Source organism: Rattus norvegicus, chromosome 1, assembly GCF_021556685.1.
Source record: "Rattus norvegicus strain SHRSP/BbbUtx chromosome 1, alternate assembly SHRSP_T2T, whole genome shotgun sequence".
NCBI lineage: Eukaryota > Metazoa > Chordata > Mammalia > Rodentia > Muridae > Rattus > Rattus norvegicus.
Genome location: NC_141534.1, coordinates 22,676,363 through 22,701,619, shown reverse-complemented (window position 1 = coordinate 22,701,619; position 25,257 = coordinate 22,676,363). Strand labels below are relative to the sequence as shown.

The 25,257-nt window shown below is 41.6% G+C and overlaps 3 protein-coding genes across 3 annotated transcripts; 1 reads left to right on the top strand and 2 right to left on the bottom strand.

Annotated features, from left to right (window-relative positions):
* Positions 1-3,869: 3,869 nt before the first annotated feature.
* Positions 3,870-4,907, bottom strand: Taar6 (trace amine-associated receptor 6). Its single transcript, NM_175584.1, is given in 1 exon segment — positions 3,870-4,907. A coding segment is annotated over 1 exon segment (1,038 nt).
* A 6,467-nt stretch (positions 4,908-11,374) lies between these two features.
* Positions 11,375-12,451, bottom strand: Taar7a (trace amine-associated receptor 7a). Its single transcript, NM_175585.1, has one exon. It carries the CDS (start codon positions 12,449-12,451, stop codon positions 11,375-11,377), a length of 1,077 nt encoding a protein of 358 aa, NP_783175.1.
* A 9,021-nt stretch (positions 12,452-21,472) lies between these two features.
* Positions 21,473-22,549, top strand: Taar7b (trace amine-associated receptor 7b). The gene has a single exon (NM_175586.2). The coding sequence runs from the start codon at positions 21,473-21,475 to the stop codon at positions 22,547-22,549; it is 1,077 nt and encodes a 358-aa protein (NP_783176.2).
* Positions 22,550-25,257: the final 2,708 nt, after the last annotated feature.

Below are 25,257 nucleotides of genomic sequence, written 5' to 3'. Positions count from 1 at the left end.
TCCTTAATTCTTTAGAAAGCACTTACTTTTTAGACAAATGAGTCTTTGGAAATAACGTTCTATGATTTTCACTGATTTATGATATTATAGATGTGGAGGGCGAAAGAAGACAGGGGAGTGTAATAGACTGATTTATATGACGATGTTAAGTAGTTCAACGGTAAATATCTGCATCCCAGTGAGACTGAGAACCCAGGAACTGCTCAACAAAGCAGCGTGCCCCACTCAGCAGTTCCAACCCGGCACTGAAGGCCTGGGGCTCCACGGAGAGTCCACATTAGCAGGACGAAGCAGCGGGAGTCTGACGTCATCAGAGAGCTGCGGAAGCATCTTTAGACATATTGGATCTGGATGGAGTAGCAGAGCTGCTCCTTCAACTCCTTCACATCCCAGTTACTGCTCGGAAGGTGCTTCACACTTTGAGGCTAGACTTTTCTTCCTCCGTTAACCACCGTATTTCAACAAGATTTTAATAGAAATGACCGCTAATGTGTTTACATCAGTATCTGTCACATTCAAAAATCCTGACACTGTGGGGAGCTCTACGAGGTTCCATTTGCTCATCCATTCTCTCTGGCCACTAGGTGGAGCAGTTTGCTTGGCTTCTGGCTGAGAGATAATCAGGGAAGCACGAAGGAAACCTTGGTTGAAAGAAGGAGCAGTGAAATTCAAGCATTCCTCAGTCACTCAGGTGAGGGTGTCTGCCAGCCCCACCTGGGGGCCCATCCCATATGCAGACACCAAACCCAGACACTATCACTGATGCCAAGAAGTGCTTGCTGACAGGAGCTTGATATGGATGTCTTCTGAGAGGCTCTCCCAGAGCACGACCAATACAGATGTGGATGCACACAGCCAAACATCGGACTGAGCACCAGGACTCCAATGGAGGAGTTAGAGAAAGGACTGAAGGAGCTGAAGGGGTTTGCAACCCCATAGGAAGAACAACAATATCAGCTAACACAACTCCCCTCCCCGCCAAGCTCCCACCAACCAAAGATTACACATGGACAGACCCATGGCTCCACCTGCATATGTAGCAGAGGAAGATTTTATCTGTTATCAATGGGAGGGGGAATGGTTCTTGGTTCTGTGAAGGATCAATGCCCCGGCACAGGGGGAATGCCAGGGCTGTGAGGTGGGAGTGTAAATAAATAAAACAACCAATAAAAAAAAAACAAACAAACCAAACTACATACACACACACACACACACACACACACACACACACACACATACATATATATATATATATGTATATATATATATATGTATGTATGTATGTATATATATATATATATATATATATATAAAACAAACAAACCAAACTACATACACACACACACACACACACACACACACACACACACACACACACACATATATATACATATATATATATATGTATATATATATGTATATATAGTGCTCCAGCATCGCGGGGCTTCACATGAGCCAGAAATAGACCTTTCCATGCTAGTGTGTAGTGTGGAGGTACTTGGGATTTTTTGTTTGTTTGTTTGTTTTTGTTTTTGTTTTGCTTTAGCCATGTCTGATTTAAGCCTGGTTGGTATCATTGTTTCCTCAACCTGTAATTTGTCTTGGGGTTTTGGAAAAGCTCCAGAATAGAATGCTGGATATTGTGAATATATTATGTGTGTTTTGTGGGGCCAGTGAATAAATAGGTTCAATGTGAGTGTGACCTAAAAATGGTTTTAAAAATCATTAGCAAGTTAAACTTACATGTTCTCTTGAGTGTAGAATTTATTAATTCTACTCCTTTGTGGTATTCTTGTTTGTCTTACATTTCTTCTTGCTTTTATTACTTAAGTTTCATTGTTAAATATTAGTTATATATTACAATAGTTCCATAATTACATTTCATTCAAATATATGACATAGTTCAACCATATTCACCTCCCACAGCCTTCCCTTTATCTTCTTCCCACTAATACCCACTAATATGCTAATCTCATTTCTACTTTTATGTCATATATGTAGGCATGTGTACATTATGTATGTTTTCCTGTGTGGTTTTCTATGTCTATGTAAAACCTGGGATCTAGAAATGAGAGGAACTATATTTGTCTTTCTGAGCTTGAGTTGTTTCACTTAACATAATGACCTTGGGTTGAACTGATTTTTAATGCAGGAGGTCCAATAAAATTCTTTCCAGTTAAATAAAACTCCGGTGGGCATATATAAAAATTTTCATTATCCATTCGTCTGTTGGCAGATAGGCTGAGTCCATAACTTGGTTACTGTAAACAATGTTGCAGTAAACACATGACTGTGGGATGCTGATACAAAATACTAGGATACACCCAGACCTGCACACACACACACACACACACACACACACACACACACACACACGGAAGGTCTGCCCCTCCCCGTTTCAGAAATCTCCACACCAATTTCCATTGTGGCTAGACTAGTTTGCACTCCTGAAGCATTGTGTAAAGGGTTCTTGTTTCTCCTCAGTCGCACCAACGCGAACAGCTGCTTATGGTCTTGGTTCTAGTTATTCCGGGTGGGCAAAGATAGAATGAATCTCTAAGTTATATTTGCATTTCATTGATGGATAAGGATGCTGAAATTTTTTTAAAATATATTTATTGTCCACGTGCACCTCACCTTTTGAGAGTCATCTGCCTTGTTCGCCAGCCCATTTCCTGACTGCTCTGGCTAGTTTTCTAGTATTTATATTGTTTATTTCTTTATACAGTTTGGGTGTCAGTTCTTTGTCAGGTGTATAGCAAGCAACAATTTTTCTCTTCTTCTGTAGACTGCCACATGTTTATGTATTTCAGAGAAAAGACTTTGAGCTTATTTATTTTAAAATATTTGCATCGAGCAACATACTTCTTACCGGAGTCATGGCTTACAGAATGGGGTGTGCTGCACCCTGTTCCCGTGGCATAGAGCCTGGATTTCACTATGGTGTAGGCACAAGGTTCATGGCTGCTTTTTTTTTTTCTTTAAAGTAAATCAATGACTATTTGAATGCTTGTTGTTAATTTATACTCTACAGAGTTACGGAAAGTCACAAAGTCTTCATTGTAACTAGACTTTATTAAAGAAGACCAGGGACTTCACTTGGAAGAATCTCCCTAATGAACAGGTAATATTCTATGCACATAAACTGGGCAGTGTGAAGCAAGGCTCCATGTGTCACATGTCCCAGTCCCCGGCCAAGGGAGCAGCCACATAATCACACATAATCACTGTGCCTTCTCTCTGGAAAGTTTAGTGGCTTCCTCTCCTTTGGGAGAGAAAATCATGATGTATAAGAGGGCAGTAACAATATCCTGATCAAGGTGGTGTCCATTTGCAAACTGTCCCCAACACTCTGGGATCTCTCCCGTGACTGACTTGATTGAATTTGTCAAAGAACCTCCTTTTCTATGCTGTCTTTGAAAGAGCAAAGGAAATTGGGAACCTGAGGAAGCTTATTCATGCATGTCATGAAATGTTTAACAGACTTGGGTCAAGCAGGAAGCCTTTAAAAGAAAAGAGGAAGGCAGCAGAGGGCATCTGTGGCGATTCAGGAAAATGTACCAGGGTAGAGGGAAATAAGTGGATTAAAGAATGGAGAGAGGAAACTAAATGAAAGGAGTGTGGCTTGTTCAGCTCCAAGCAAGCCAACAAATAAGAATTTAACATTTATTGGTCAAGTTCTTTTTTTCTTTCTTCTTTTTCAGAGAAATGGCAGCAAGGTGCTCATCTTAACAAGACTGGGGAATGCTAACTCATGGTCTCTGATATGAGCAGCCATTGTTCTTCTCCATTAAGGGTTTTCTGAGACCCTTTAAGTACTTAGTTCCTTTGGAAATTAAAGGCACCTGCATGTTACTCTGTGCTGTTGCTTATATTTGCTCAGAGAACAAGTTCATAGTGGCTGAGCTGTTCTTGAACACCTGGCCACTCATAATAACCTTAATCGCTTTCTTAAACCATGGATAAAATAGAGCGTAGATCAAAGGGTTCATGGCTGAGTTGTAATAAGCACACCAAACACAAATTTCATAAATGTAAGCAGGGGTGATGAAGCCCATAAAAGCATCGACTAATGAATCAATGCTGTAGGGTAACCATGAGATCATGAATGCTACCACAGTGATTCCCAGGGTTTTGGCTGCTTTTCTCTCTCTTCTCGCCACTCTGGCTTTGTAACTCTCAGAGGATGATTCTGCCTTGTTACCAACAGTTTCTATCTTTTTAGCCTGTTGTCTAGCTACCAGAAAAATATTACTGTACAGAATTATCATAACAAGAGTCGGTATTAAGAAGGAAAGAAAATCTATCAGCACCCAGTTCTGATTCACAACTACCTGACACCCCCCTACGCAGTTGACGGCATCGGATACTTCCTCCAGGCCATCAGCATAAACCCCTGTGTAGAACACAGCCCCGCTGTACGCCAGCGGAAGAATCCAGGAGATGCTGATGCAAATTCCTGACACAGACACCGTGAACTTGGTGGGATAGACCAGAGGGTCCGTGACAGCGATGTATCTGTCAATGGAGATGAAGCTCAGGTGGAAGAGAGAAGAATAGCAAAAAGCCACGTCACAGCAGGTGTGGAAAGTGCAGAAGCTTCTTCCAAAGTACCAGCAGCTCTCGATGGACCTGACCATGCTGAACGGCATCACGGAGACGCCCACCCAGAAGTCAGCACAGGCCAAGGACGCAATGAGGAAGTTGGTGGGAGAGTGTAGCTGTTTGAAATGGAGGATGGATATCATCACCAAGAGGTTTCCAAACACTGCCAGCACAGCCCCAAAGCCAAAGACTGCATACAGGAGGACGCGGGGCCCAGGAGAGTAGGGGGTTTTCACACAAGACCCATTCACGTTCTCATAGCAGAGCTGCAGGACTGCGGGAGGAGACGAGTTACTACCCATGCTGCTGCTGTTTGTCCGGGCAGAAGGCCTTGCATTTGAATTCGGTTCTCAAGATTCAGGAATTCTAATTTTCAATACTGTAAGGGGAAGAGGCTCACATCAGTCCAACAGGATGACAGAGGGTATTATGAGATGTTAACTCTAATAAACATTTTTTTAAAAAAAATCTTTCTGAGAATTTCCAAAAATTCCCCGGAAAAAAATTTAATAAATACTATATGGTCCAAAATAATTGGGGATGGATTTTAATGAATAAATGACTCGTTTTCTTAATCGGTTAAATTTTCTCTGATTCCTAAACATGTCTTTATAGTTTGTTTTTACCTCTTTTGTTCTTCTGGCAGCAGGTCAGGGACAGCAGCTGCAGTTGTCGACTTGGTGGGTCACCTATAGACTTACGTCCATTTGACACGCCTTATACATCATCCCCCAGCTAAATAGACATCACCGAAGGGAGAACCCCTTATTGGAATCCCAGCAGGGCAAGGTGTGAACCAATAAGATTATATTGAACAGTGATTATTAGCAAAGTTGCTCTACAAAACAAGTCTCTTCTACACTAATTACGACGAAGTGTTTTAGGTCAAATAATTCTCTTTCCATTGTTGACAGACTTGAGCAGGGCCTTTCTTCTCGATCATAACCTAGTCACCTTCTAGGGGTTTTAAAAAGATATGATGGAGCTACAAGGTTTAAAGGTCAATTTGGCGCCTTCTGATCTGTTAAGATACATCTACTGTGGCAACTAAGCAGAAAGATAACAAGCCACGGAGAAACACTGCATGGGAGAGAGATTTATTATATAGAGGTCTAAAGAAATAGGCAGTATTTAGATGCAGCAGCTCTTCTCGGGGGCCTGCTGGGAGGACGAATTCTGCTCTTGAGCCATTATTACTTAGGACCTGGGTGCAGAGTCTCCCTATCCACGTGACCGACGTGCAGGGTGCACTTGGCTTATACTGGCCTTTCTGCGCATGCGCCTAAGGGGTTTTCCATTTACAAAGAACAGCACGCCGGGAGTGGGAGCTCCGAATTGGATTTTGTGTTCATAGTCTCAGTCCGGCCTAGGGATTTGGGATTAAGGAAAAACATTTTTTCAACCTTCCTGACAACGAGTTGAAGTCTCTGGCAGTTCAGAGCTGAGATGTGCCGATATTTGTAAGCTTGTGTGGTACGTTAAAAAGAATGAGAGGTGTTTCTTACTCATCTTAGTGGGTGTCTGATCACAAGAAAATCACATCAACTTTCTTATTTAGACATCGTTCACATTTCTTAGTGTCTGATTTTACAAAATGATGTCAATTGCTTTTGTTGCAAAACTCTATACCCGGCCTTTCCCCGTTTATGTTCTATAGAGATTTGAAACAATTCTATATTTTGTGTGTCACCAAGTAGCATTCCTGTGCACAACCAGTGTTATCCACGCACAACCCTGTCATAAACACTGTCATCTAGTCTCAGGAGACAAACTTACCCCTCCCCCACTCTGAGACCTACGTTCTAATCAATAAAAACCTTTCCATCAGCAGCCTTGACATTGGGGAGAGAGAGAACTTTTTGACTCCCTCTATTATTCTGAGATCCATTCCTTAGTTAATATACTCAAAACACAGGTAGTAGATGTCTGTAACTGGGTATGAGGTAAAGAAAAATGCACGTGGTCTCCATTATCGTAAAGCCTGCGGTCATGAAGAGGAAACCCCAACAGCATCAGAAACAGAAAGACAATGCTTGCAACACTACAGTGGTCCAAGCCAAGGATTCTAAACTAGGGTTCTGCAAATGCTGATTCAGTATTTGTACAGCTCTGTTACATGTATACCTATGGCATCTAAGCTCAATAGAAGAATGTGGGCTAACTTGTAGCAAGGTTTACTAACTTAGTAAGGAGTGTTCTCCCAATGCTGAGGTGGGTGTAATTCTTCCCAAGGCCTCTAAATTCTTGCACAAAACTAACTCTTTAATGTCTCCCAAACTATCTCTAGTAAAGAGTTTGGCAATGTTAGGAAGAAGTCTGATGCCCATGGGTTTATAACTCTAATACCCAGGAATGGTTTCTCAGGAAAACTTTTGATTCTTACATCAGATAAAGTTTTCCTTCTCATGTTCATGCTGCATCTTTAGTCTGGTCCTTCAAGACATTCATAATGAGGCCCCCTCTCCAGTGGCTGAATGTGTGAAATACTCTTCATTATGACCAGAGTAAGAGAAGGATGTGATAATGGTGTCCTGTGGTCATGGAAGAGTGTTAATGAGGGGAAGTCCTGTCTCTGTGGATTAGAGGCAGCAGGTAACCAAGTCCCAGCATTAATCTGTAAATGGAGAGCACTGGGCTTTGAGTTTGCAGCCAGCTTGTCTGGTAATGATCTCAGACGCTCAGTGCATTACCGAATCGATTTAATTTTCTGCATCACCTCTGAGGGTTGACACGCGTTTCTCTAAGTGCGCTAACTAACTGCTTGTGGGTGTTTGGAGTAGGGTGAGAAGGTGGGAGAAACCATGTTCGTTTGTTGTTTTCTCCAAGTTCAGTTTAGCACATGTTCTTCTTTCATCTGCTGCTGGTCAGATCTCAGGTCGTACGAAGGCTTGTCTTGTTACTGAGAGCTGAATGCTTCTGTCTTAGTTCTTCAGTTAAGGTTTCAGGCCACATCTACCTGAGTATGTCTGCCCTCAAAAAGCATGGCTTTAGGCAAAAAGTATAAAAATTCTCTCTCTCTCTCTCTCTCTCTCTCTCTCTCTCTCTCTCTTTCTCTCTCTCTCTCTCCCTCTCTCTCTCTCTCTCTCTCTCTCTCACACACACACACACACACACACACACACACACACACACATTTTCTTTTAAAAAAGACACGGTCTGTTTGGGTAGACTTGGCTGTTCTAGAATTCACAGAGCCACCTGCTTTGCCTCTGCCTCCCGAGTGCTAGGATGGCGTACACTATTACATATGGCAAGAATCTCAATTACAATACAGTCCAAGCATTACTTCTAAGCTTGACATGCCTGCACTCAAGCTACTATTAGCTCACCTCATTTTATGGTGACCAATAACATACAGCTCTACAGTCATATACATAATGTCTAAAATGAGTCCATTTCTCTCTCTTTCTCACCTCCCTCTCTCTGTTCACTAAGTAGAGCTGTCTATTCTAGAACTCACTATGTAGGCTAAGCTGGTCTCAGACTCACAGAGACCTGTCTACCTCTGCCTCCTGAATGCTGAGATTAAAGGCATGCACCAGCATACCCAATAGTGTGTGTGTTATGTATATATGTATGTATATACACATATATGCACACATATATTATTATTGCCTTCAAATCACCAGGATTTATGTGGAGAACAAACTCTTCTCTGATCTTCCTCTATGTTGATATGTGAGAGAACTATACTCTATTTTCTTATTTATTTATTTATTCATCTATTTACTCATTCATTCACTTCACATCCTAATAGCAGCCCTCCTCCCTTCTCTCCTCCCAGTCCTACCCTCCCAAACCCTGCTCCTATTCCTTCCTCCCCTTCTCTTTAGAGCCTCCCTCTCTGGCACCAACCTGCCAAGGCACAGTAAGTCTCATCAAGACTAAGAGCATCCTCTCCCACTGAGGCCAGAGAAGGCATCCTAGCTAGGGGGAAGGGATCCAAAGGTGGACAACAAAGTCAGAGTCAGAGACAGCCTCTGCTCCGATTGTTGGGAGACCAAGCTCCACATCTGCTACATATGTGTAGGGGACCCAAGTCCAGAGGACTGTACTCTTAGTGTGGATCTCAAATAAAAGACAAATAAAAGACCTTTTTATAGTTCCCCCTTTATAGTACCCCATTTATAAAACCTCTCCACAGAGGGAAAGAATGAAAAGAAGCCAATGAATCTTGCGTGGAATCTTCTGTGCCTCTACCTTTAAGCTAAATCACACTAGTCTCCGGAGTAAATGCGAACTCTTCAGGAGGCTCTGCTGCAGACACCCCACTTCCTTCTTACTGTTATTCACACCCTTCATATTTACTCTTTAGATCATGACGAGCATACCATGCACAACTGACATACTGTTAAATGAGGAAACTGGGAGAAGGGACAACCCTGGGTGCTCCTGCCTTGTAGGCCATACGGAGCTCCCTAATCATGACCTTCTGGGGAGTGGCAGTGTAAGTCTGCTCTCAGTTCACTTTCCTTCTACCACTGTTCTCAATTCCACAATTAATTTGCTCAAAATGAATAAAGAGCGGGTCACAAGGCCACAGGCTAAGGAAGCCCTAAGGAGAATGAAGCTTGAGTCGTTTTACTCCTACCTACTTCAGGAGAGTGACAGAGTGACCTCGAGCACAAGAGTCCATGTGGTTTCTTCTGGTGTTCAGACTCTAATTGGGATCAGGGTGAGGTCTGCTGGGGTGGTACATTCACATCCTGTGATGTGAACGATACTGTGGATATCATTCTCCAGAGCCATCACACATGAATCCCATCACAGGACCTGTAACTCTAGGTCTGTCATTGAAGGCAGATGCCACCAAAAACACTATTAGACACAAAGAAAATTATTGCTCCAGTTTCAATAGCCCCCTTATTTAATTTCTTTTCTACATGGCATAGGAGGTGCTACAAGAAGAAATTATATTAGAGCAGAACATGGATAGGTATGGGGTCCATAGAACCAGGCTGGTATGATTTAATGAAGGAAAGAGATGTCCTACAACTGGAAGAAGACTCTTGGCTTTTTCTGAAGTACCACCCTGGCCCTGTGGATAGTTAAAAACAGCAGAAGTGTGGCCAGTACCCAAGAGTCACTTACTGTGAACATGCAGATTCTCATTTCTTAAGTCCTTCTGGATTTAAAAGAAAGATGTTAAAATATTTCTGCATTTAAAGGAAAGCATGTTTATTCAGCAAGATTCCACTGACAAATCACTATGTTCAATGTACACTGGAAGGTCCCTGCTGGAGGCAAGCAGAAGAGCAGGGAGAGGAAACGATTATGTTGTCATCTTTAATCTGCAGAATGTAACATGATAGATAGACAGGGTAAGCAACCTGGGTGCTAATCTGGATGACTGCATAAGAAGGCTCCCACAACACTCTGTCTTAAACTTTTGAATAGAGTACACTTGCCACTTGCTATTAAATACATAAGCTATGGAAGGTTCACACAATGCAGAAACGTGGCATACTGTATTTCCTCATAGCAAGTTGGTGCCCATGGAGACTGACTTACGATTTGTCATCTCAACTAATCTGAGGGTGAATAAATGGACTTGAACATGCTAGTCTGATGGAGGAAGAGATCAAAGACCCTGGAGGATCATACTGTATATACTGTAATAATCACTGTGTTGTTTGATGTGCTGACAAAGCATGTGCTAATAAGCAAAAAGGTCTGTCTGACAGACACTTTCTTTTAGTCTTGGAGAAAAAACATCTTGTACAACAAAGGTAGTTTTGGATTGAGAAACATGCATGAGAATATTGGCAGACCGAACGTTGGGATTTACTGTAAATTAATCACTCCTTTTAATGTCTACTCTTATCTGTGAGTCTCCCTTATAATTTTCATCATGACAGCTAGTTTGTTCCATTGAAATAATATAGGTAAATACATTGTATTTGAAGAGGCTCCAAGTAAGTTGAAAAGAGTATCTGGGCTCTGTGTGGTTGGTGAGTGGAGGGACATTGTGTCCTCTGACACTGCAGATGTGAACAGTCAACGCGAGGCTGTAAATGAGTCTTATTATTTATGATGTTCATTTTCTTTATTGGTGCCAGTAATTGAGCTAACGTGCTTGTTTTCGTGAGTGAGATTGTACTTCGTGATCCATCATTCTGAACACCACCACGTGCTTTGTTTTCATCTGACACTTCTATTTTCTCTTCCACATTTAAATTTTGTTTTTTAAAAATACAGAAGAATGGGGTTGGGGATTTAGCTCAGTGGTTAGAGCGCTTGCCTAGGAAGCGCAAGGCCCTGGGTTCGGTCCCCAACTCCGAAAAAAAGAACCAAAAAAAAATACAGAAGAATGAAGATATGTGACCCTAAGGGACTGACCTAATATGAAAGTGAAAATTCCATAATTTCGAATTGTAAATATATTCTAATATTTTAAATTATGTATATTGCATATGCATGGAGAGAAATATGCATGAACATGCACACACACTATTTTCACAAGAAAACTAAGGAAAGGTTTACTGATCCATGAAATATAGGGAAACTCAAAACAAAAAAAAAAGCCACAAGAACACAATAATAAAAAGCAAAGTGTGGAGAACCCCATCGTTCTGGGGATTCTGTACTATTGAAACCATTACAAGTATATTTTAATGTTATGCTAATCAGGGAGCACAAGTAGCTAGATTTACATGTTTGGATCACAGCTGGAGCATAATTGATCACTTTACAGAAACAGATCTGGGTGCTCAATCTCACCAGTGATGTTCTGCTGTGAATCTCTCCAATCCCCAACTGAACCAAGAATCTATTCAGGAAACAGGTTGGTGACTGAGGAATTCTGTCTCAAGATTTTGCCAGTGACAATGAGTTTGATGGCTTTTCGAAACCAGGGATAAAAGAAAGCATAAATCAAAGGGTTCATGGCTGAGTTATAGTAAGCTATCCAAACTAGGATTTCATACACATACGTGGGCGTGATGAACCCCAGGAAGGCATCAATGATTGAGTCAATGAAATATGGCAGCCATGAAAGGAGGAAGGCAGCCACTGCGATGCCCAGGGTTTTGGCTGCTTTCCTCTCCCTCTTGGCCACCCTGTCCTTGTAGCTTTCAGAGGCCCTGGTGGTCTGTTTGCTCATTTTCTCGATGTTCTGAGCCTGCTGCTTTGCAATGAGGAAGATCTTAGAGTAGACAGTCATCATCACAAGCGTGGGGACAAGAAACAATAGGAAATTGATGAAGACCCAGCTTTGATTCACTGCGATTTGACATCCACCCACACAGGTGAGAGCACTCACTAGATCCTCCAGCCCAGCTTCATTGGCCCCTGTGTAAAGGAGAGAAAAGCTGTAGATGATGGACAGGAGCCAGGAGAAGGTGATGCACTTGCCAGAAACAGATGCAGTGAACCTGGTGGGGTAGATCAGGGGGTCACTGACTGCAATGTATCTATCAACAGAGATGAAACACAAGTGGAATATAGAAGAATAGCAGAATGACCCTTCAAAACAAGAATGGAATTTACAATAAGTGTCCCCAAAGTACCAGCAGCCCTCCACAGACCTCACCGTGCTAAAGGGCATCACAGTCAGACCCACCAAGAAGTCAGCACAGGCCAGGGAGGCCACCAGAAAGTTGGCAGGAGAGTGCAGCTGCCTGAAATGAAGAATTGATGTCATCACCAGGAGGTTTCCACACACAGCCAGCACAGCCCCAAAGCCAAAGACTGCATAGAGGATGAGGCGAGGGCCTGGGGAGTATGGGCTCCTGATGCAGGATCCATTCAGGTTCTCATAGCACAGCTGGGGAGAGGAAGCTGAGAGGAGATCTTCACTCATGGTTCTAGATTGACCACTGAGGAAATTGTCAACCAACTTGTCCATATGTGTTAGTCCAGTTTTCGAAGAATCCTTGGGAAAAGATAAAAATATGTCAATAGTACTTGTCTCCCTTCTTGTAGCTGGGAATCATTTTAGCTGTGCTTGGGAATCCAGCTATTCCTTCATTGCATAAAGTTAATTCCTTCACCATAGACAAACTGTTATCTTTACTGTCATTCCATCTCTAATATTGATGTCGTCAGTTCTTATTATTACACTTCTCTTTCTTTCTATTTTCAAATGTTTTCGAATTACCTGCTTCCGCACATTGTAGACACGAACATCTGTCTTCTGCTCGGTTGTGTGATATTTGCTTGTGATCACCTTTTATTGGCAATGCTTACCCAAGTTCACAGACCATGGAATGCCCAAAGCACACCTTCCTGCAGGGAAGTAGTTTAATGACTGTCAAAGCCGAAGGCCCTGAGGACTGAATCCCTGGTGCAAAGGGGCAAAAAAGGGACTTCAGCATGTCTAATGTTTATGCAAACAATCACCTCTGCCACCATTTAATTAGCGACGGTATCAGATCTCTTCTGGAGATGACGTAATGACTGCCCTGACAGATTCTTGTTCTGATTCTCTTATTGTTTGAAATTGCCATCGTGTCACTAGGAGAATTTTCATTTACTGCATTCACAATGACGGCCTTTAAAATGTCTCCAGAAAATCTCCCTTTGCTTTCCAGGATTGCTTTTTATTGAAGACATAAGATGTAAAATAAGTGCCCATAATTACATATTTCGAGGTCTGGAATGCTGCAGGTTTAGTTTTGGTAACTGTAGCTCAGAAGAATGGGAGAGTAGAATGCAGATAGAAAAGAAATAATAATAGTAATTCTTGCTGGGAGGTGTTTCATGCCTTTAATCCCACAGCTTGGGAGGCAGACACGGGTAGGTCTCTCTGAGATCAAGGCCAGCCTAGTTTACAGAGTAAGTTCCAGGACAGCCAGAGCTACACAAAAAGAAACCCCCGTCTCAAAAACAAACAAATAAGCAACAATCACACAAAATTGTAACTCGTAAGTTTCATTTGTTTTTAATGGGAAATATTGGAAAGAATATATATTTAATATTTATTTTTATTCTATGTGCGTGCTTTGTCTAAATGCATGCATTCTTGGTGTCTGTAGAGGTCATCAGATCCTCTGGAACTGGATGATTTTGGCCTACCGTGTGGGTGCTAGAAACTGAATTGGGGTCCTCTTCAGTAATAGAAAATGATCTTAACTCTGATCCATTTCTCCAGCTGTGGAATATGAATTTGAATGAAATAGACAGAATGTAGAAATTATAATATGGCTCCCCTCTTAATGTTTGCATATAATAATTTTAATTAAATAAATATGCACATAAATGTTTATATCTGAGTGAAAAGTCGAGAAAGATGAAAATATAAGTTTAATAGTGGTTCTCTTAATGAGCGGTTATGGTAGAAATGCCACACTATTTGAACATTTCGTAAACAATCTGAAACTTACACTGATCTGCTCATGATAGCTGTGTAGGATTGTCATACAGGTGAAAGCAGGTACAAGATAGAAGGAGGCCTGTCATTGGATGAGAAAGAAGGATGGGCGGGAGAAAAGTTTGAGGGAAGAGGAGGAGACTGGAACGGAAGGAGACTGTAGAGGAAGCCGCGGAGAGAACATGGAGGCTAACGTTAAGATTCCACTCTGTGTATTTACAGGTTGTTATGAATATTCTTAAGGGATAGATGTGTACAGGGCTTTGTATGTTTAGGTGGGCAATTATGTCTTATCAACTGGATCAGAGATTATTGTGTTGTGTGTTCTTTCTGGTGGAGAACTGAGTTTGGGAGAGTGTGTGTCTTGGCAGAGACACTGGGCCACCACGGAGTTGGGATCTGTGCTTCTGGCAAGACATCTACCAGATATCTTGGGGCACTGGGGTGCCGGACCTAGTGGGGGGAAAAGACAGCCTTTTATTTTTTATGATTTTACAACACAGGTGTGCGACAGCTGTCCCACAGGCTTAATCCTATTTATTATATATGAGTGCTCTTTGGACAATGATGATTCTTCTCTTCCAGTATTTTAAGAGTAATTTCCATTAATTCTTTGATATTCTTGCATCATGTGTTTATGTGTTATGAACATACTCCCTCCTAGGTCCCTTGTGCCATAGTTCCCCAACCTTGTGACTTTATTTTCCAACAACACTTCAAACTCGATTAGTGCTGCATATGGCTCAATTTTATCTCAAATTTCCTTGTCTTCATAGAACTCCCGTGCCTTTAAAATCTGTCTGTCTGTCTGTTTATCTATCTATCTATCTACCATTTATCTATCTACCCCACCCTTCTATTTTTCAGCCGTTCTACTCTGCTCCCCCTCTCTTTTTTTCCACTTATTCTCTTGATGAGTTGTCCAGAATGATTTCCCAGTCCCAGGCTTCAGGATAGTCCTCTTGCTTCATTTTCCTAACTGAGATATGGCAAATTCTGTAAGGACTGGTGTTTTAATTTTACTTTACTAAACCTAAACAAAAATAACTCTTATCAGTACATGTGACTATGTTCAACTCAACCTCCTTTGTTAAATCAACATAGAGTATTGTCATTTTATAGTAGAACAAAAGCCATGCTTTGAATTATATTTGTGGAACTATGAAGAAAACAAATCTATTTTCAGTCATTTGAGTATTTTTTTTATTTTGAGTGAATTGTGCACCTTACTACTGAAGTAATTTTAAACAGTTATTACATTTATTTATTCATTTATTTCCTTATTTGTGGAGGTGTGTGTGTGTGTGTGTATTCACTCACGTTATTTCAGAATGGATTATTTCTTCTGGTATTCAGTTTTTCTATACAGGATTTCTCTGTGTAGCTCTGGCTGTCCTGAGACTTGCTCTCTAGACCAGGGTGTCCTGGAACTCAGACATCTGCCTACCTCTGCATGTGAACGCTGAGACTAAAGGTGTACGCCATCACAGCCAGGTGATGCTAAGGCTTTCTTAACTGGGGTTTCTAGCAGGGCGTTCTAGAAAGTCTCACTCTAGAATCACCTTTGCAAGTTACTTTTTCTCTTCATTCTCCCAGTGCTTTTAACCCTTCTGTTTCTCCCCGGCTTTAGTTTTTTGGGTCTGTAGCCGATCTCTGAGCCCGCTCTTTAGATTTTGTTTAATTGTGTTTAAAAGCACCCTTGCCAGGCAAGTTCTTCTCTGTGGAGCCCCGTCCTTTGGTTAGCAGTTGTTAGCGGTTTCTCTGCTCATGCGTCTTGATCCTGTTTCCTATCTGAGACTTCTCAGACTTACAGCCCCGTATATAGTAGATTTCAGCTGTCGGGGATTTTTCTTTCTTTCCTCCAACATTTGTGAGCTTCTCAACTTTCTGTTTTTCTGGTGAGCTAAACAGTATCGGCAGTGTCTGCGGTGTAATTCAATCAGTTCAATTAGCAGCGTGATGGCAGCTGCCGTGCCTCCACCCTGAAGTTCCCAGAGATCCAGAACCCAACCTGGTGCTCCCCCAGGAGCGGCTTTAAGTTTCCCCAGTAAGAAGAGTGTGACCTATTTGTCTTTCTCTCCCTGGTTTATTTCACCTATCTGTTATCTTCCGGTTCATCTATTTGCTTCTTTATGGTTGAACAATACACCATTGTGGATATACACCATGGTTTTTAAGTCTGTTTGTTAGTGGACATCAAGGTTAGTTCTTCATTTTGGCTATTGGGAGTAGAGTTGTAAAGACCCTAGGATCCGGTGGTGTCTGTTTTGTGTGTTGACTTCCTTTCCTCAGGCACACTCAGATCTGTACAGTAAGGCCGCTTTTCAGGCTTTTTGTGTTGGTTTTGAGTTTTTATTAAAAAAAATCGCATTTATTTGTTTGTTTTGGTGGGAAGTAGGCATGTGAATTTGCTATTAGTATGTATGCATACTAACCCTCTATTGGATGAATAATTGTTTATGCTTTTCCTCCCATGTATGGGCTGTGGGGTTATTTTACTCTTGTTCCCTTTGTTTGCAAAAGCCATCTAATTTGATGTAATCTCAGTATTCAATTCTGGTTTTTTTTTTCTTTCTTTTTTTTTTTTTTTTTTTTTTTTTCGGAGCTGGGGACCGAACCCAGGGCCTTGCGCTTCCTAGGCAAGCGCTCTACCACTGAGCTAAATCCCCAACCCTCAATTCTGGGTTTTAAAAAAATTTCCTGGTCTTTTTTTTTTTTTGGAAGAAACCATATATTTATTTATTTTAATATAGTCTCCCTGTGGAGCCCTGGCTGACCTGGGGCTATGTAGACCAGTCCGGCCTCGAACTCAGGAACCTGTCTTTCCTCCCTAGTGCTAGGATTAAAAGTGTGCACCACAACATCTGCCTGAAACCATTTCTTTTAGAGATTCATTGTATTTTTTATTTAGCATGTGTTGGTCCGTCTCTGTGTGGGCACGGGGATGTGAGTACAGGTAATTGTGGAGAAGAGAAGACTGAGTTCCCTGGAGATGGGGTTACAGGGGTTGGGTCACCTGGTGTGGGTACTGCAAGCTACACTCAGATCTTCCGCAAAGAGCGCCACACTCTTAGCCATCGAGCCATCTCTCCAGCCCCTGTAAAACATGTTTTTTTAAAAATGGAAGTTTTTTATTTGAAAACTATTAATATATTGGGCCAAAGCCACAAAGAAGCCTGTCTTTAGTTTTGTGGCAATTTAAAAACACCTTCCTTGTGAGCAGGCTACGTCTCAGCTCCTGCTTCCGGTGGGTCCACCGTGAACCTCACTTCCCTTACCCACCCCCACAAAAAACTACAAGAAATTCAATCACTAACTTTAGGAGCCCTTCACTTTGTCGATCCACACTCACTGTAAAAGGAATTTGCACACCTCCTGAGTCCAGAGAGGGTTGGAGAAGCTGCCTGTAGATTGTAGAATCACGGGACACCAGTGGATCGAGTGGCTCCGTAGTGGCTTACAGTGAATGGTTAGCTATGAGACTGAGAGACTCTGATAGTGGAGAGAAGACAGCCTAATAAAGAGGGCATCGAGACAAAGGAGACAGCAAAATGAAAATTGCAACATCTAACTAGCTGAATTAAGAGAAAAATTCAATCAATAAGAAAAAACAGAATAAAAATTGTGGGCCACAGGGTGAAATTTCTGACTTGGGCTACGCATGATAAACAACAGTTTATATAAATTCCATCCCTGACACAGACAACCATGGATGTTTGGAGCGTCACAGAACAAGCAAGATAGCTGAGATTGTTGGGGAAATTAAATAGGGAACGGAAATGCTAAGACGAGCGGGATATTCTCCTACGATTCTTACCTCACAGCAGCATCTACTCCTGTGGGGGGACATGGAAACAAAGTAGAAAACGGTGTTTTAACTGTCGACTTTCAAGTAGAAACTGAAAGGAGTTTACTAAATGGTACTGAAGCACTTATCAAAAGGCCTGGTACCTACAGTGTGGCTTTAAGGAAACCGCGCGTCCTCTGGAAAGAGCCCAGACCTCAAAAACAGTGACTAGTCTTCTCCCGTGTTGGAACTAAATGATTCGCACCAGGACGGGAGAAGGGCTTACTGCAACCCAGACACGGAGCTTCAAGGGACTTTCAACAGAAAACCAAATGTACAAGAAAAGAAATCCTAGAACTGGAAAGCAAGGTGTGAGCGTAAAGCAATCGCCACAGAGCAGCCGAGTGAAACGTCGGCGAGGAGGCTCTGGTGAGCTACGGCAGCAACACAATCGAGTGGAAACTAACCAAAAGTCTGCAAGACGCAAAGATCTGGGGAAACCGTCTGAGCCTTATGGGAGAAGATGAAAAGATATAACTGAGACAGTGTGCAACCCAGAGGTATCAAGTAGAATGAATAAAACACAAAGGAGAGTTGGAAAGTTTTTTGATTGACCGTTTGGTTACCTGGATCAAGGAGGTGGTCAAAGCTCCTCCTACTGATCATATTAAAATAAGGTCAGCTGCACTACTCCATTGAGTTATGGCTCATTACTAATAGGCTGTACATGTGTAGCAATGTCGAATTCTTGCCACGACTTAGGGAGACTGATGAAAAACCGTATGATAAAATCTACAAGCAAAAGTCCTAAGAAAATTGCGTGAAAAGCCATTTTGGCTCTGAAAATATTCTGACCTCCGAAATACGAGGTGACTGTAAAGAGACTTTGTTTGAATAAAGACGACAGAACTCAGATCTGGAGAGGTCTTTCAGAAAATAAAGCCATGTACAGCTCTGCAGAAGACGCGGGCTCAGTTCCTAGTGCCCACACAGAGGCAGCTCCCAACGACTTGTAACTCCAAACCCAGTGGATTCTGGCTTTCTCGGGTACCAAGAAACACACAAACCCATACACGGAGACACATGTAAAGATTATGTAAGGCATGTGCACCCGTGATTAAAGCACTGTGGCACAGGGACAGGTGGCTCCAATAGTTCAATGGCCAGCCCATTTAGTGCAGAGGGGAGAGTCTTTAAGCCCCAGCTTTAAAGACTATTCAAAACTAAGGGGAAGACTGACCTGCCCATCACCTGCCTCTGGCTTCCAAACCACATATGCCCATAGAGGCAGAGACCCCAATTGAGATATATCACCTTTCTTTATGCAAAGGTCTCACTCTGTAGCTTTGGATGGCCCGGATGTTGCTGTGTAGACCAGTCTTTAACTTTTAGAGATTCACCTGTCTCTGCCTCCTAGGAGTTGAGATTAAAGGTGTGTGCCACCATGCTTGACTGTGTTGAGTATTTTGTGAGGATGTATGTGTGCTTGCTTTTACCTTTTTGTATTTTATTTAACAGTGAGAATGTCTCTCGTGTTTCTATTGTCTCTACTGGGACCATTCTATGCAGCTTCTAGAGATAGTCTTTTGTAGGATTCTTTTACTCTTTACCTGAAAATTTGTATGTCAAATGTCATAATTTACAGTAATCCTGTCTCTATTTTCTGCAAACATTAATATTTTTATAATGTTGATAATAAAACCAACAAGGCAGAATAATACATGGGAAAAATAACAGATTATTTAAGAAATAGTAATGAAGTATCGGGCTGTTTAAAAACATAACTAATGGGGTTGGGGATTTGGCTCAGTGGTAGAGCGCTTGCCTAGCAAGCGCAAGGCCCTGGGTTCGGTTCCCAGCTCCAGAAAAAAAAAAACAAAACATAACTAAGTTGTTCATATCCTTCACAAATTATTATTAATTCCTTTGGATGTTCAAGTATTGGTAGAAAATGTTGGTTTTATTTTTGGACAAAATATTAGTATTATAACATATAAACACATATTATGGGATACTTGCCACAGGAATAGAAACTAAGGAAATGAATAAATGTTTGAAATGATGAACTATAAAATGCACATTAACCCTGATATGTATATTTAAAAAGAGATGCTGTACTATCTAAGATTCTTACAATTAAACTGATATGATGCTCCTAAAACTGTAAACTATAGGCAAAATATCTCAGTAACAAAATGGACATTTTTTAGTTTGACGGCGAATTGAAAATTGTTATCTTTATGCTTGTCATGTGTATGAATGCCCATCTGTGTGCTCAAGCGTGTAGAAGCCTACAGGTGATACTGGGACATTTACATATTTGCACTCCCATGATTCTTTGAGGCAAGTCTCTCAGCTGAGCCCACAGCTTTCTAATACTGCTGTTCTTGCTAGCTCACTTGTTCTGGGAATTCACTCCTGTCTAAGCACTGGAATAGCAATTGGCCATCCATGTTCCCCAGGCATTACAAGGCTCTGAGGGTGCACACACCCATCTCCACATGTGCACTGCCCACATGTCTTTACTGACCATCCATCAAAGTGTGGCTTTATTAGGGTCATGAATGCAATTCAAAGTATATTATCCTTTTGTTGTTCTGGTAGGCAAATAAAAACTGATTTCATATATCATTATCATTATTATTATCATTATCATCATCATCATTATTAAAAGCAATAATGCCATGCTGGCTTGCAAGGAACGCACCTGTTGATGAAAGTAAACGTCGTTTTAAAATCTTTAGATAGATGATGATATGAAGTATTTAATTTACAAAGCAGTACTAAAAATTGGTTCTAATAATGTGCATAAATTCAAAAGAAGAACCTTTTCAGAGTTTGGGCAGATTCTATAATGTGTCTTGTGAGGGAAAAGAACCATTTCCAAGAAAAACAGAGACACGCATTAGCAGCCCACGCTCTGAAGATTCCTTCCACATTTGATTCTTGCTGTACCTTTCCAGCAAGTCTGTTAAATCAAAGTACACAGAGAAGAAAGTCCTTTTTTGCTTTAAGATGCTCTTGCTTCATTCCATGAAGAAATACTGGCAGTTGATGCCCTCAATCTTCCAAATCAGAAATAGTGAAGCTGAAAGGGGAGGACAGTAGGTGGTCTCACGGCTCAGAATCTTACTTCTTTAACATATCCTTGATGGGCAAAAGAATTGTCATGAAGAAATTCTGATCCCTTCTACTATGAGAGTCAATGATACCATTTCTGATGAAGGTGAAAGGTCATCTATAATAAATGAGCAAAATGTAATATTCTATTGGGGCAGGTATCACATCCAACTACATTATACAGAAAGGTCAGCTGTCAGTAGCGTATTAGTAGGGGAACACTGTTTATGAAATAAACAACACACTTACTGGCAAGCCCTCACTTGCCTCACCTTACACCATGGGGATTCGGTCCTAGGGACACAGTGCATCTGACATCATTAGAGTGCTTTCCTGAGGGTTAGGAGTGCTTGGGGCATTAATGTAGGTTAGTTAAGTAAAGTGACAGTGCTAATAAAATGGGAGATTCAAATGTGCATTGCAGAATACACTGGGGCTTTAGGGATGGGAAGAAATAGATTAAGCGAAGAAAAACGTTTTAAAAGGACATAAACAGCATTCATAAAAAAAAGACAGTTGACTGAATGAGGAAGGAAACACTTAGAAAAATGAAAATATGAACTGATGTTTGAGTCTTGTGTTAAGAAAGATAACATGCATTAGGAATTAATATCCTGTATTTTTTTTCTGAGGATTTTGGAGTGGCATACATGGCTACAGATGATGACCGCTTTCCCTGGGATCAGGACAGCATCCTGAGCAGAGATCTGCTCTCAGCCTCATCTATGCAGCTGTGCTATGAGAAACTGAACAGATCCTGTGTCAGGAGCCCATACTCCCCAGGCCCTCGCCTCATCCTTTATGCAGTCTTTGGCTTTGGGGCTGTGCTGGCTGTGTGTGGAAACCTCCTGGTGATGACATCAATTCTTCATTTCAGGCAGCTGCACTCTCCTGCCAACTTTCTGGTGGCCTCCCTGGCCTGTGCTGACTTCTTGGTGGGTCTGACTGTGATGCCTTTCAGCATGGTGAGGTCTGTGGAGGGCTGCTGGTACTTTGGAGACATTTATTGTAAATTCCATTCTTCTTTTGATGGGTCATTCTGCTATTCTTCTATATTCCACTTGTGTTTCATCTCTGCTGATAGATACATTGCAGTCAGTGACCCCCTGATCTACCCCACCAGGTTCACTGCATCTGTTTCTGGCAAGTGTATCACCTTCTCCTGGCTCCTGTCCATCATCTACAGCTTTTCCCTTTTTTACACAGGGGTCAATGAAGCTGGGCTGGAGGATCTAGTGAGTGCCCTCACCTGTGTGGGTGGATGTCAAATCGCAGTGAATCAAAGCTGGGTCTTCATCAATTTCCTATTGTTTCTTGTCCCTGCGCTTGTGATGATGACTGTCTACTCTAAGATCTTCCTCATTGCAAAGCAGCAGGCTCAGAACATTGAGAAGATGGGCAAGCAGACCGCCAGGGCATCTGAAAGCTACAAGGACAGGGTGGCCAAGAGGGAGAGGAAAGCAGCCAAAACCCTGGGCATCGCAGTGGCTGCCTTCCTCCTTTCATGGCTGCCATACTTCATTGACTCCATCATTGACGCCTTCCTTGGGTTTGTCACGCCCACGTATGTGTATGAAATCCTAGTTTGGATAGGTTACTATAACTCAGCCATGAACCCTTTGATTTATGCTTTCTTTTATCCTTGGTTTCGAAAAGCCATCAAACTCATTGTCACTGGCAAAATCTTGAGAGAGAATTCTTCAGCCACCAACCTGTTTCCTGAGTAGATTCTCGGTTTAGTTGAGGATTGAAAAGAGATTGACAGGAGGACATTACTGGGGAGATTGTCCATATCTGCCTCTTAAAAATGATAAATTATGCTTCCCCTGTGACCCAAAGACATCAAAACAAATGGCATGTTCTTAAGTAAAAACTTAATTTCTAGTTATGACAGAATCAGAATATCTAACTGTTTTCCTCTGAATTTTGTGCTGCCTAGAGCTGCTTAGTTTCCCTTGGTGCATGGCAGGAGCCCCCTTTCCTGTCTTTCTAACATTCTGATTGTTGGCTTTTGTTAAACTTTTAACCCTCGAGGTGTCTTTATAGCTCTTAGTAGCATTTTTCTTTTTGTTCCAACATAATTTTTATCGATCATTTGGGAATTTTACACAATGTATGAAGACTATCACTCTTACATCCCATCCCTCTCAAATCACCCTATTCTTTGCCTCTTCCTAAGGAAAAAAAATAAGAAAAAAATACACCAAGTGACTTAAATGTAACTGAGTCCTTTCTCACATTCCCACCGGAAGCCATCCGTTTAGAACAATAATTCAGCAACTTCATTCCACAATTCAAGGACTCTCTTTACTGACTTCCTGTCTAACCTGTTCCTCTCCTTTTCTGAGGTATGGGGGAGAGAATGTAGAGAAGACATTTGTGCTTAAGAGCTGCCTCTTACTTGAAGAATAGGGACAGATAGGTCTAGAGTAACTAAGGCCCAAAGGAGCTCATTCAAAAATGTTGTTTTTAACGTTAAGGAATATAATTTATGTATTAATTAATATTTACTAAGTTACATAAAGAGGAAGAGAAAAAGACAGTGTCACAAATAATAACATCTGTTCAGTAAACTATTCTAGGGAGCAAACACCCAGAGGAATCGTCATTATCCTAAAGGTTTGCAATTGGTATATGTTTTAATTAGTGATTGAACGATGGTCATTTCTATTCACTGTGATTTATAAGCATGCTGGTTATTCTCTTTTTTTAAAGTTTCTAAGGATTACAGAAGTTTTCAAAGATGTGCATAAAAGCAAAGCTAATAACGCGTTCAGAGGAAGAAAACACTGAGCTAAATGGAGACATAGGGAGCCACACCCAGTCTGGAAATCTCATTTCCCTAGGAAGACATATGTCTTTGTAAAATCCTCTCCTCTTAAAGGTCTGAATTCCTTGTGCAATTTCCCCTGGAAAAAAAACCAACAGGGTGTTTTTGTGATTTCTTGTTTAATTATAAACTAGAGGGTAGTATACAGCACAAAAACAAAGAAACGCATATTATATTCTTCATCTGCCTGGTTCAGAAAAAAATGTTATCAAACTCCAGGCTGTAGGGCAGAAGAGACAGCTCTGCAGTTAAGAGCACTGGCTGCCCTTCCTGAGGACCATGATTCAATTATCAGCCTTCCATGGCAGCTTACAACCCTAGATAACTTTAGTTCTGTTTGAGACTGACCTTCCACAGGCTTTCTAAACATATTGTAGACAGACATGTAAGCAAAACACTCTTACCTATTGTAGAAATAAAGGAAAAAATGAGCCTTAACTGTTTGGCAAAGTTGTCAATACACGAAGCAATGTTCTGCTTACTAGTATTTTCTAATTTCATGTGGACAAACATCGACTATAAATTACCAATATACGATGTCTATTACTGTCAGGTATTTAATGCTGGTAAATTCCCCCTTAGTTGCGATCCTGTTTCAGATTCTTATGTGAGATAGAGTCTTTCTCTGCAGCTCAGACTAACCTATATTGGGTTGTAACTGCAGGCAATTCCCCTGCCTCAGGTTTCTGCATGTTGCTGACAGGCTTAAACTAACACACATTCTTCTTTCCCATTCTGTACAGTTGAGGAATCTGTCCTTGTGAGATGGACAGACGACTAAAGGCTCCCAAAACTCCTTACTATGCCCTGCTCTTGGCTCTTCAGATCAGACCTTGAACATCGTCACTTTATTTTGGCCTCAGTTGTTCAGACTCGAGTGTCTTATCCTGTATGGAACTGTGACTGTTCTTCACTAGAGCGAGTGTAGATAAAGAATTTAGAGGAGCTGGTGCTCACTGTAATCTTCTGCATCCAAAGAAACTATTGTATAGTTCAATGGAAGCAAAGCAGAATTCCTACTTCAGTAGCCTTGTGTGCTGTCTAGGTTTATATCAATGTGAGCAAGAGAGAGGTATGTGTCAGGAGGAAACCTCATTTGAGAAAACACCTTTGTCAGATGTTTGGAAGGAATTTTCTTAGTGATTGATGGCAGAGAGCCCAGTCCATTGTGGTTGGTTCCACCCGTGGGCCGGGGTCCTGGCTTGTATAAGGAGGCAGACTGGGCAAGCCATGCTGAGCCAGACGGTACTTAGCACCCTCCATGTTTTCTGCATCAGCTCCAGTCTTCAGGTTCCTGGCCTGTATGAGTTCCTCCCTAAGCTCCCTCAGTGAAGGACTATTGCCTGGAAGCATTTGCTGAAATAAACCATTTGTTCCAAAAGTTGCCATGGTCCTATTGTTTCATCACAGCTTAAGGGGTCCCTAGAGGTGTCACAGCAGGCAGGGGAAAAAAACCTGTAAGAGCTGAGAATGATAACTTGGTTCTGACTACGTAGTCAACCTGGAGCGACCATGGGGTCAGATGCCAGTGCATTCATTGCCAGTGTATTTAAACACAATAGAAAGCAGATAAAGGTTTCAAGGCAACAATTATTTCCATTCTAG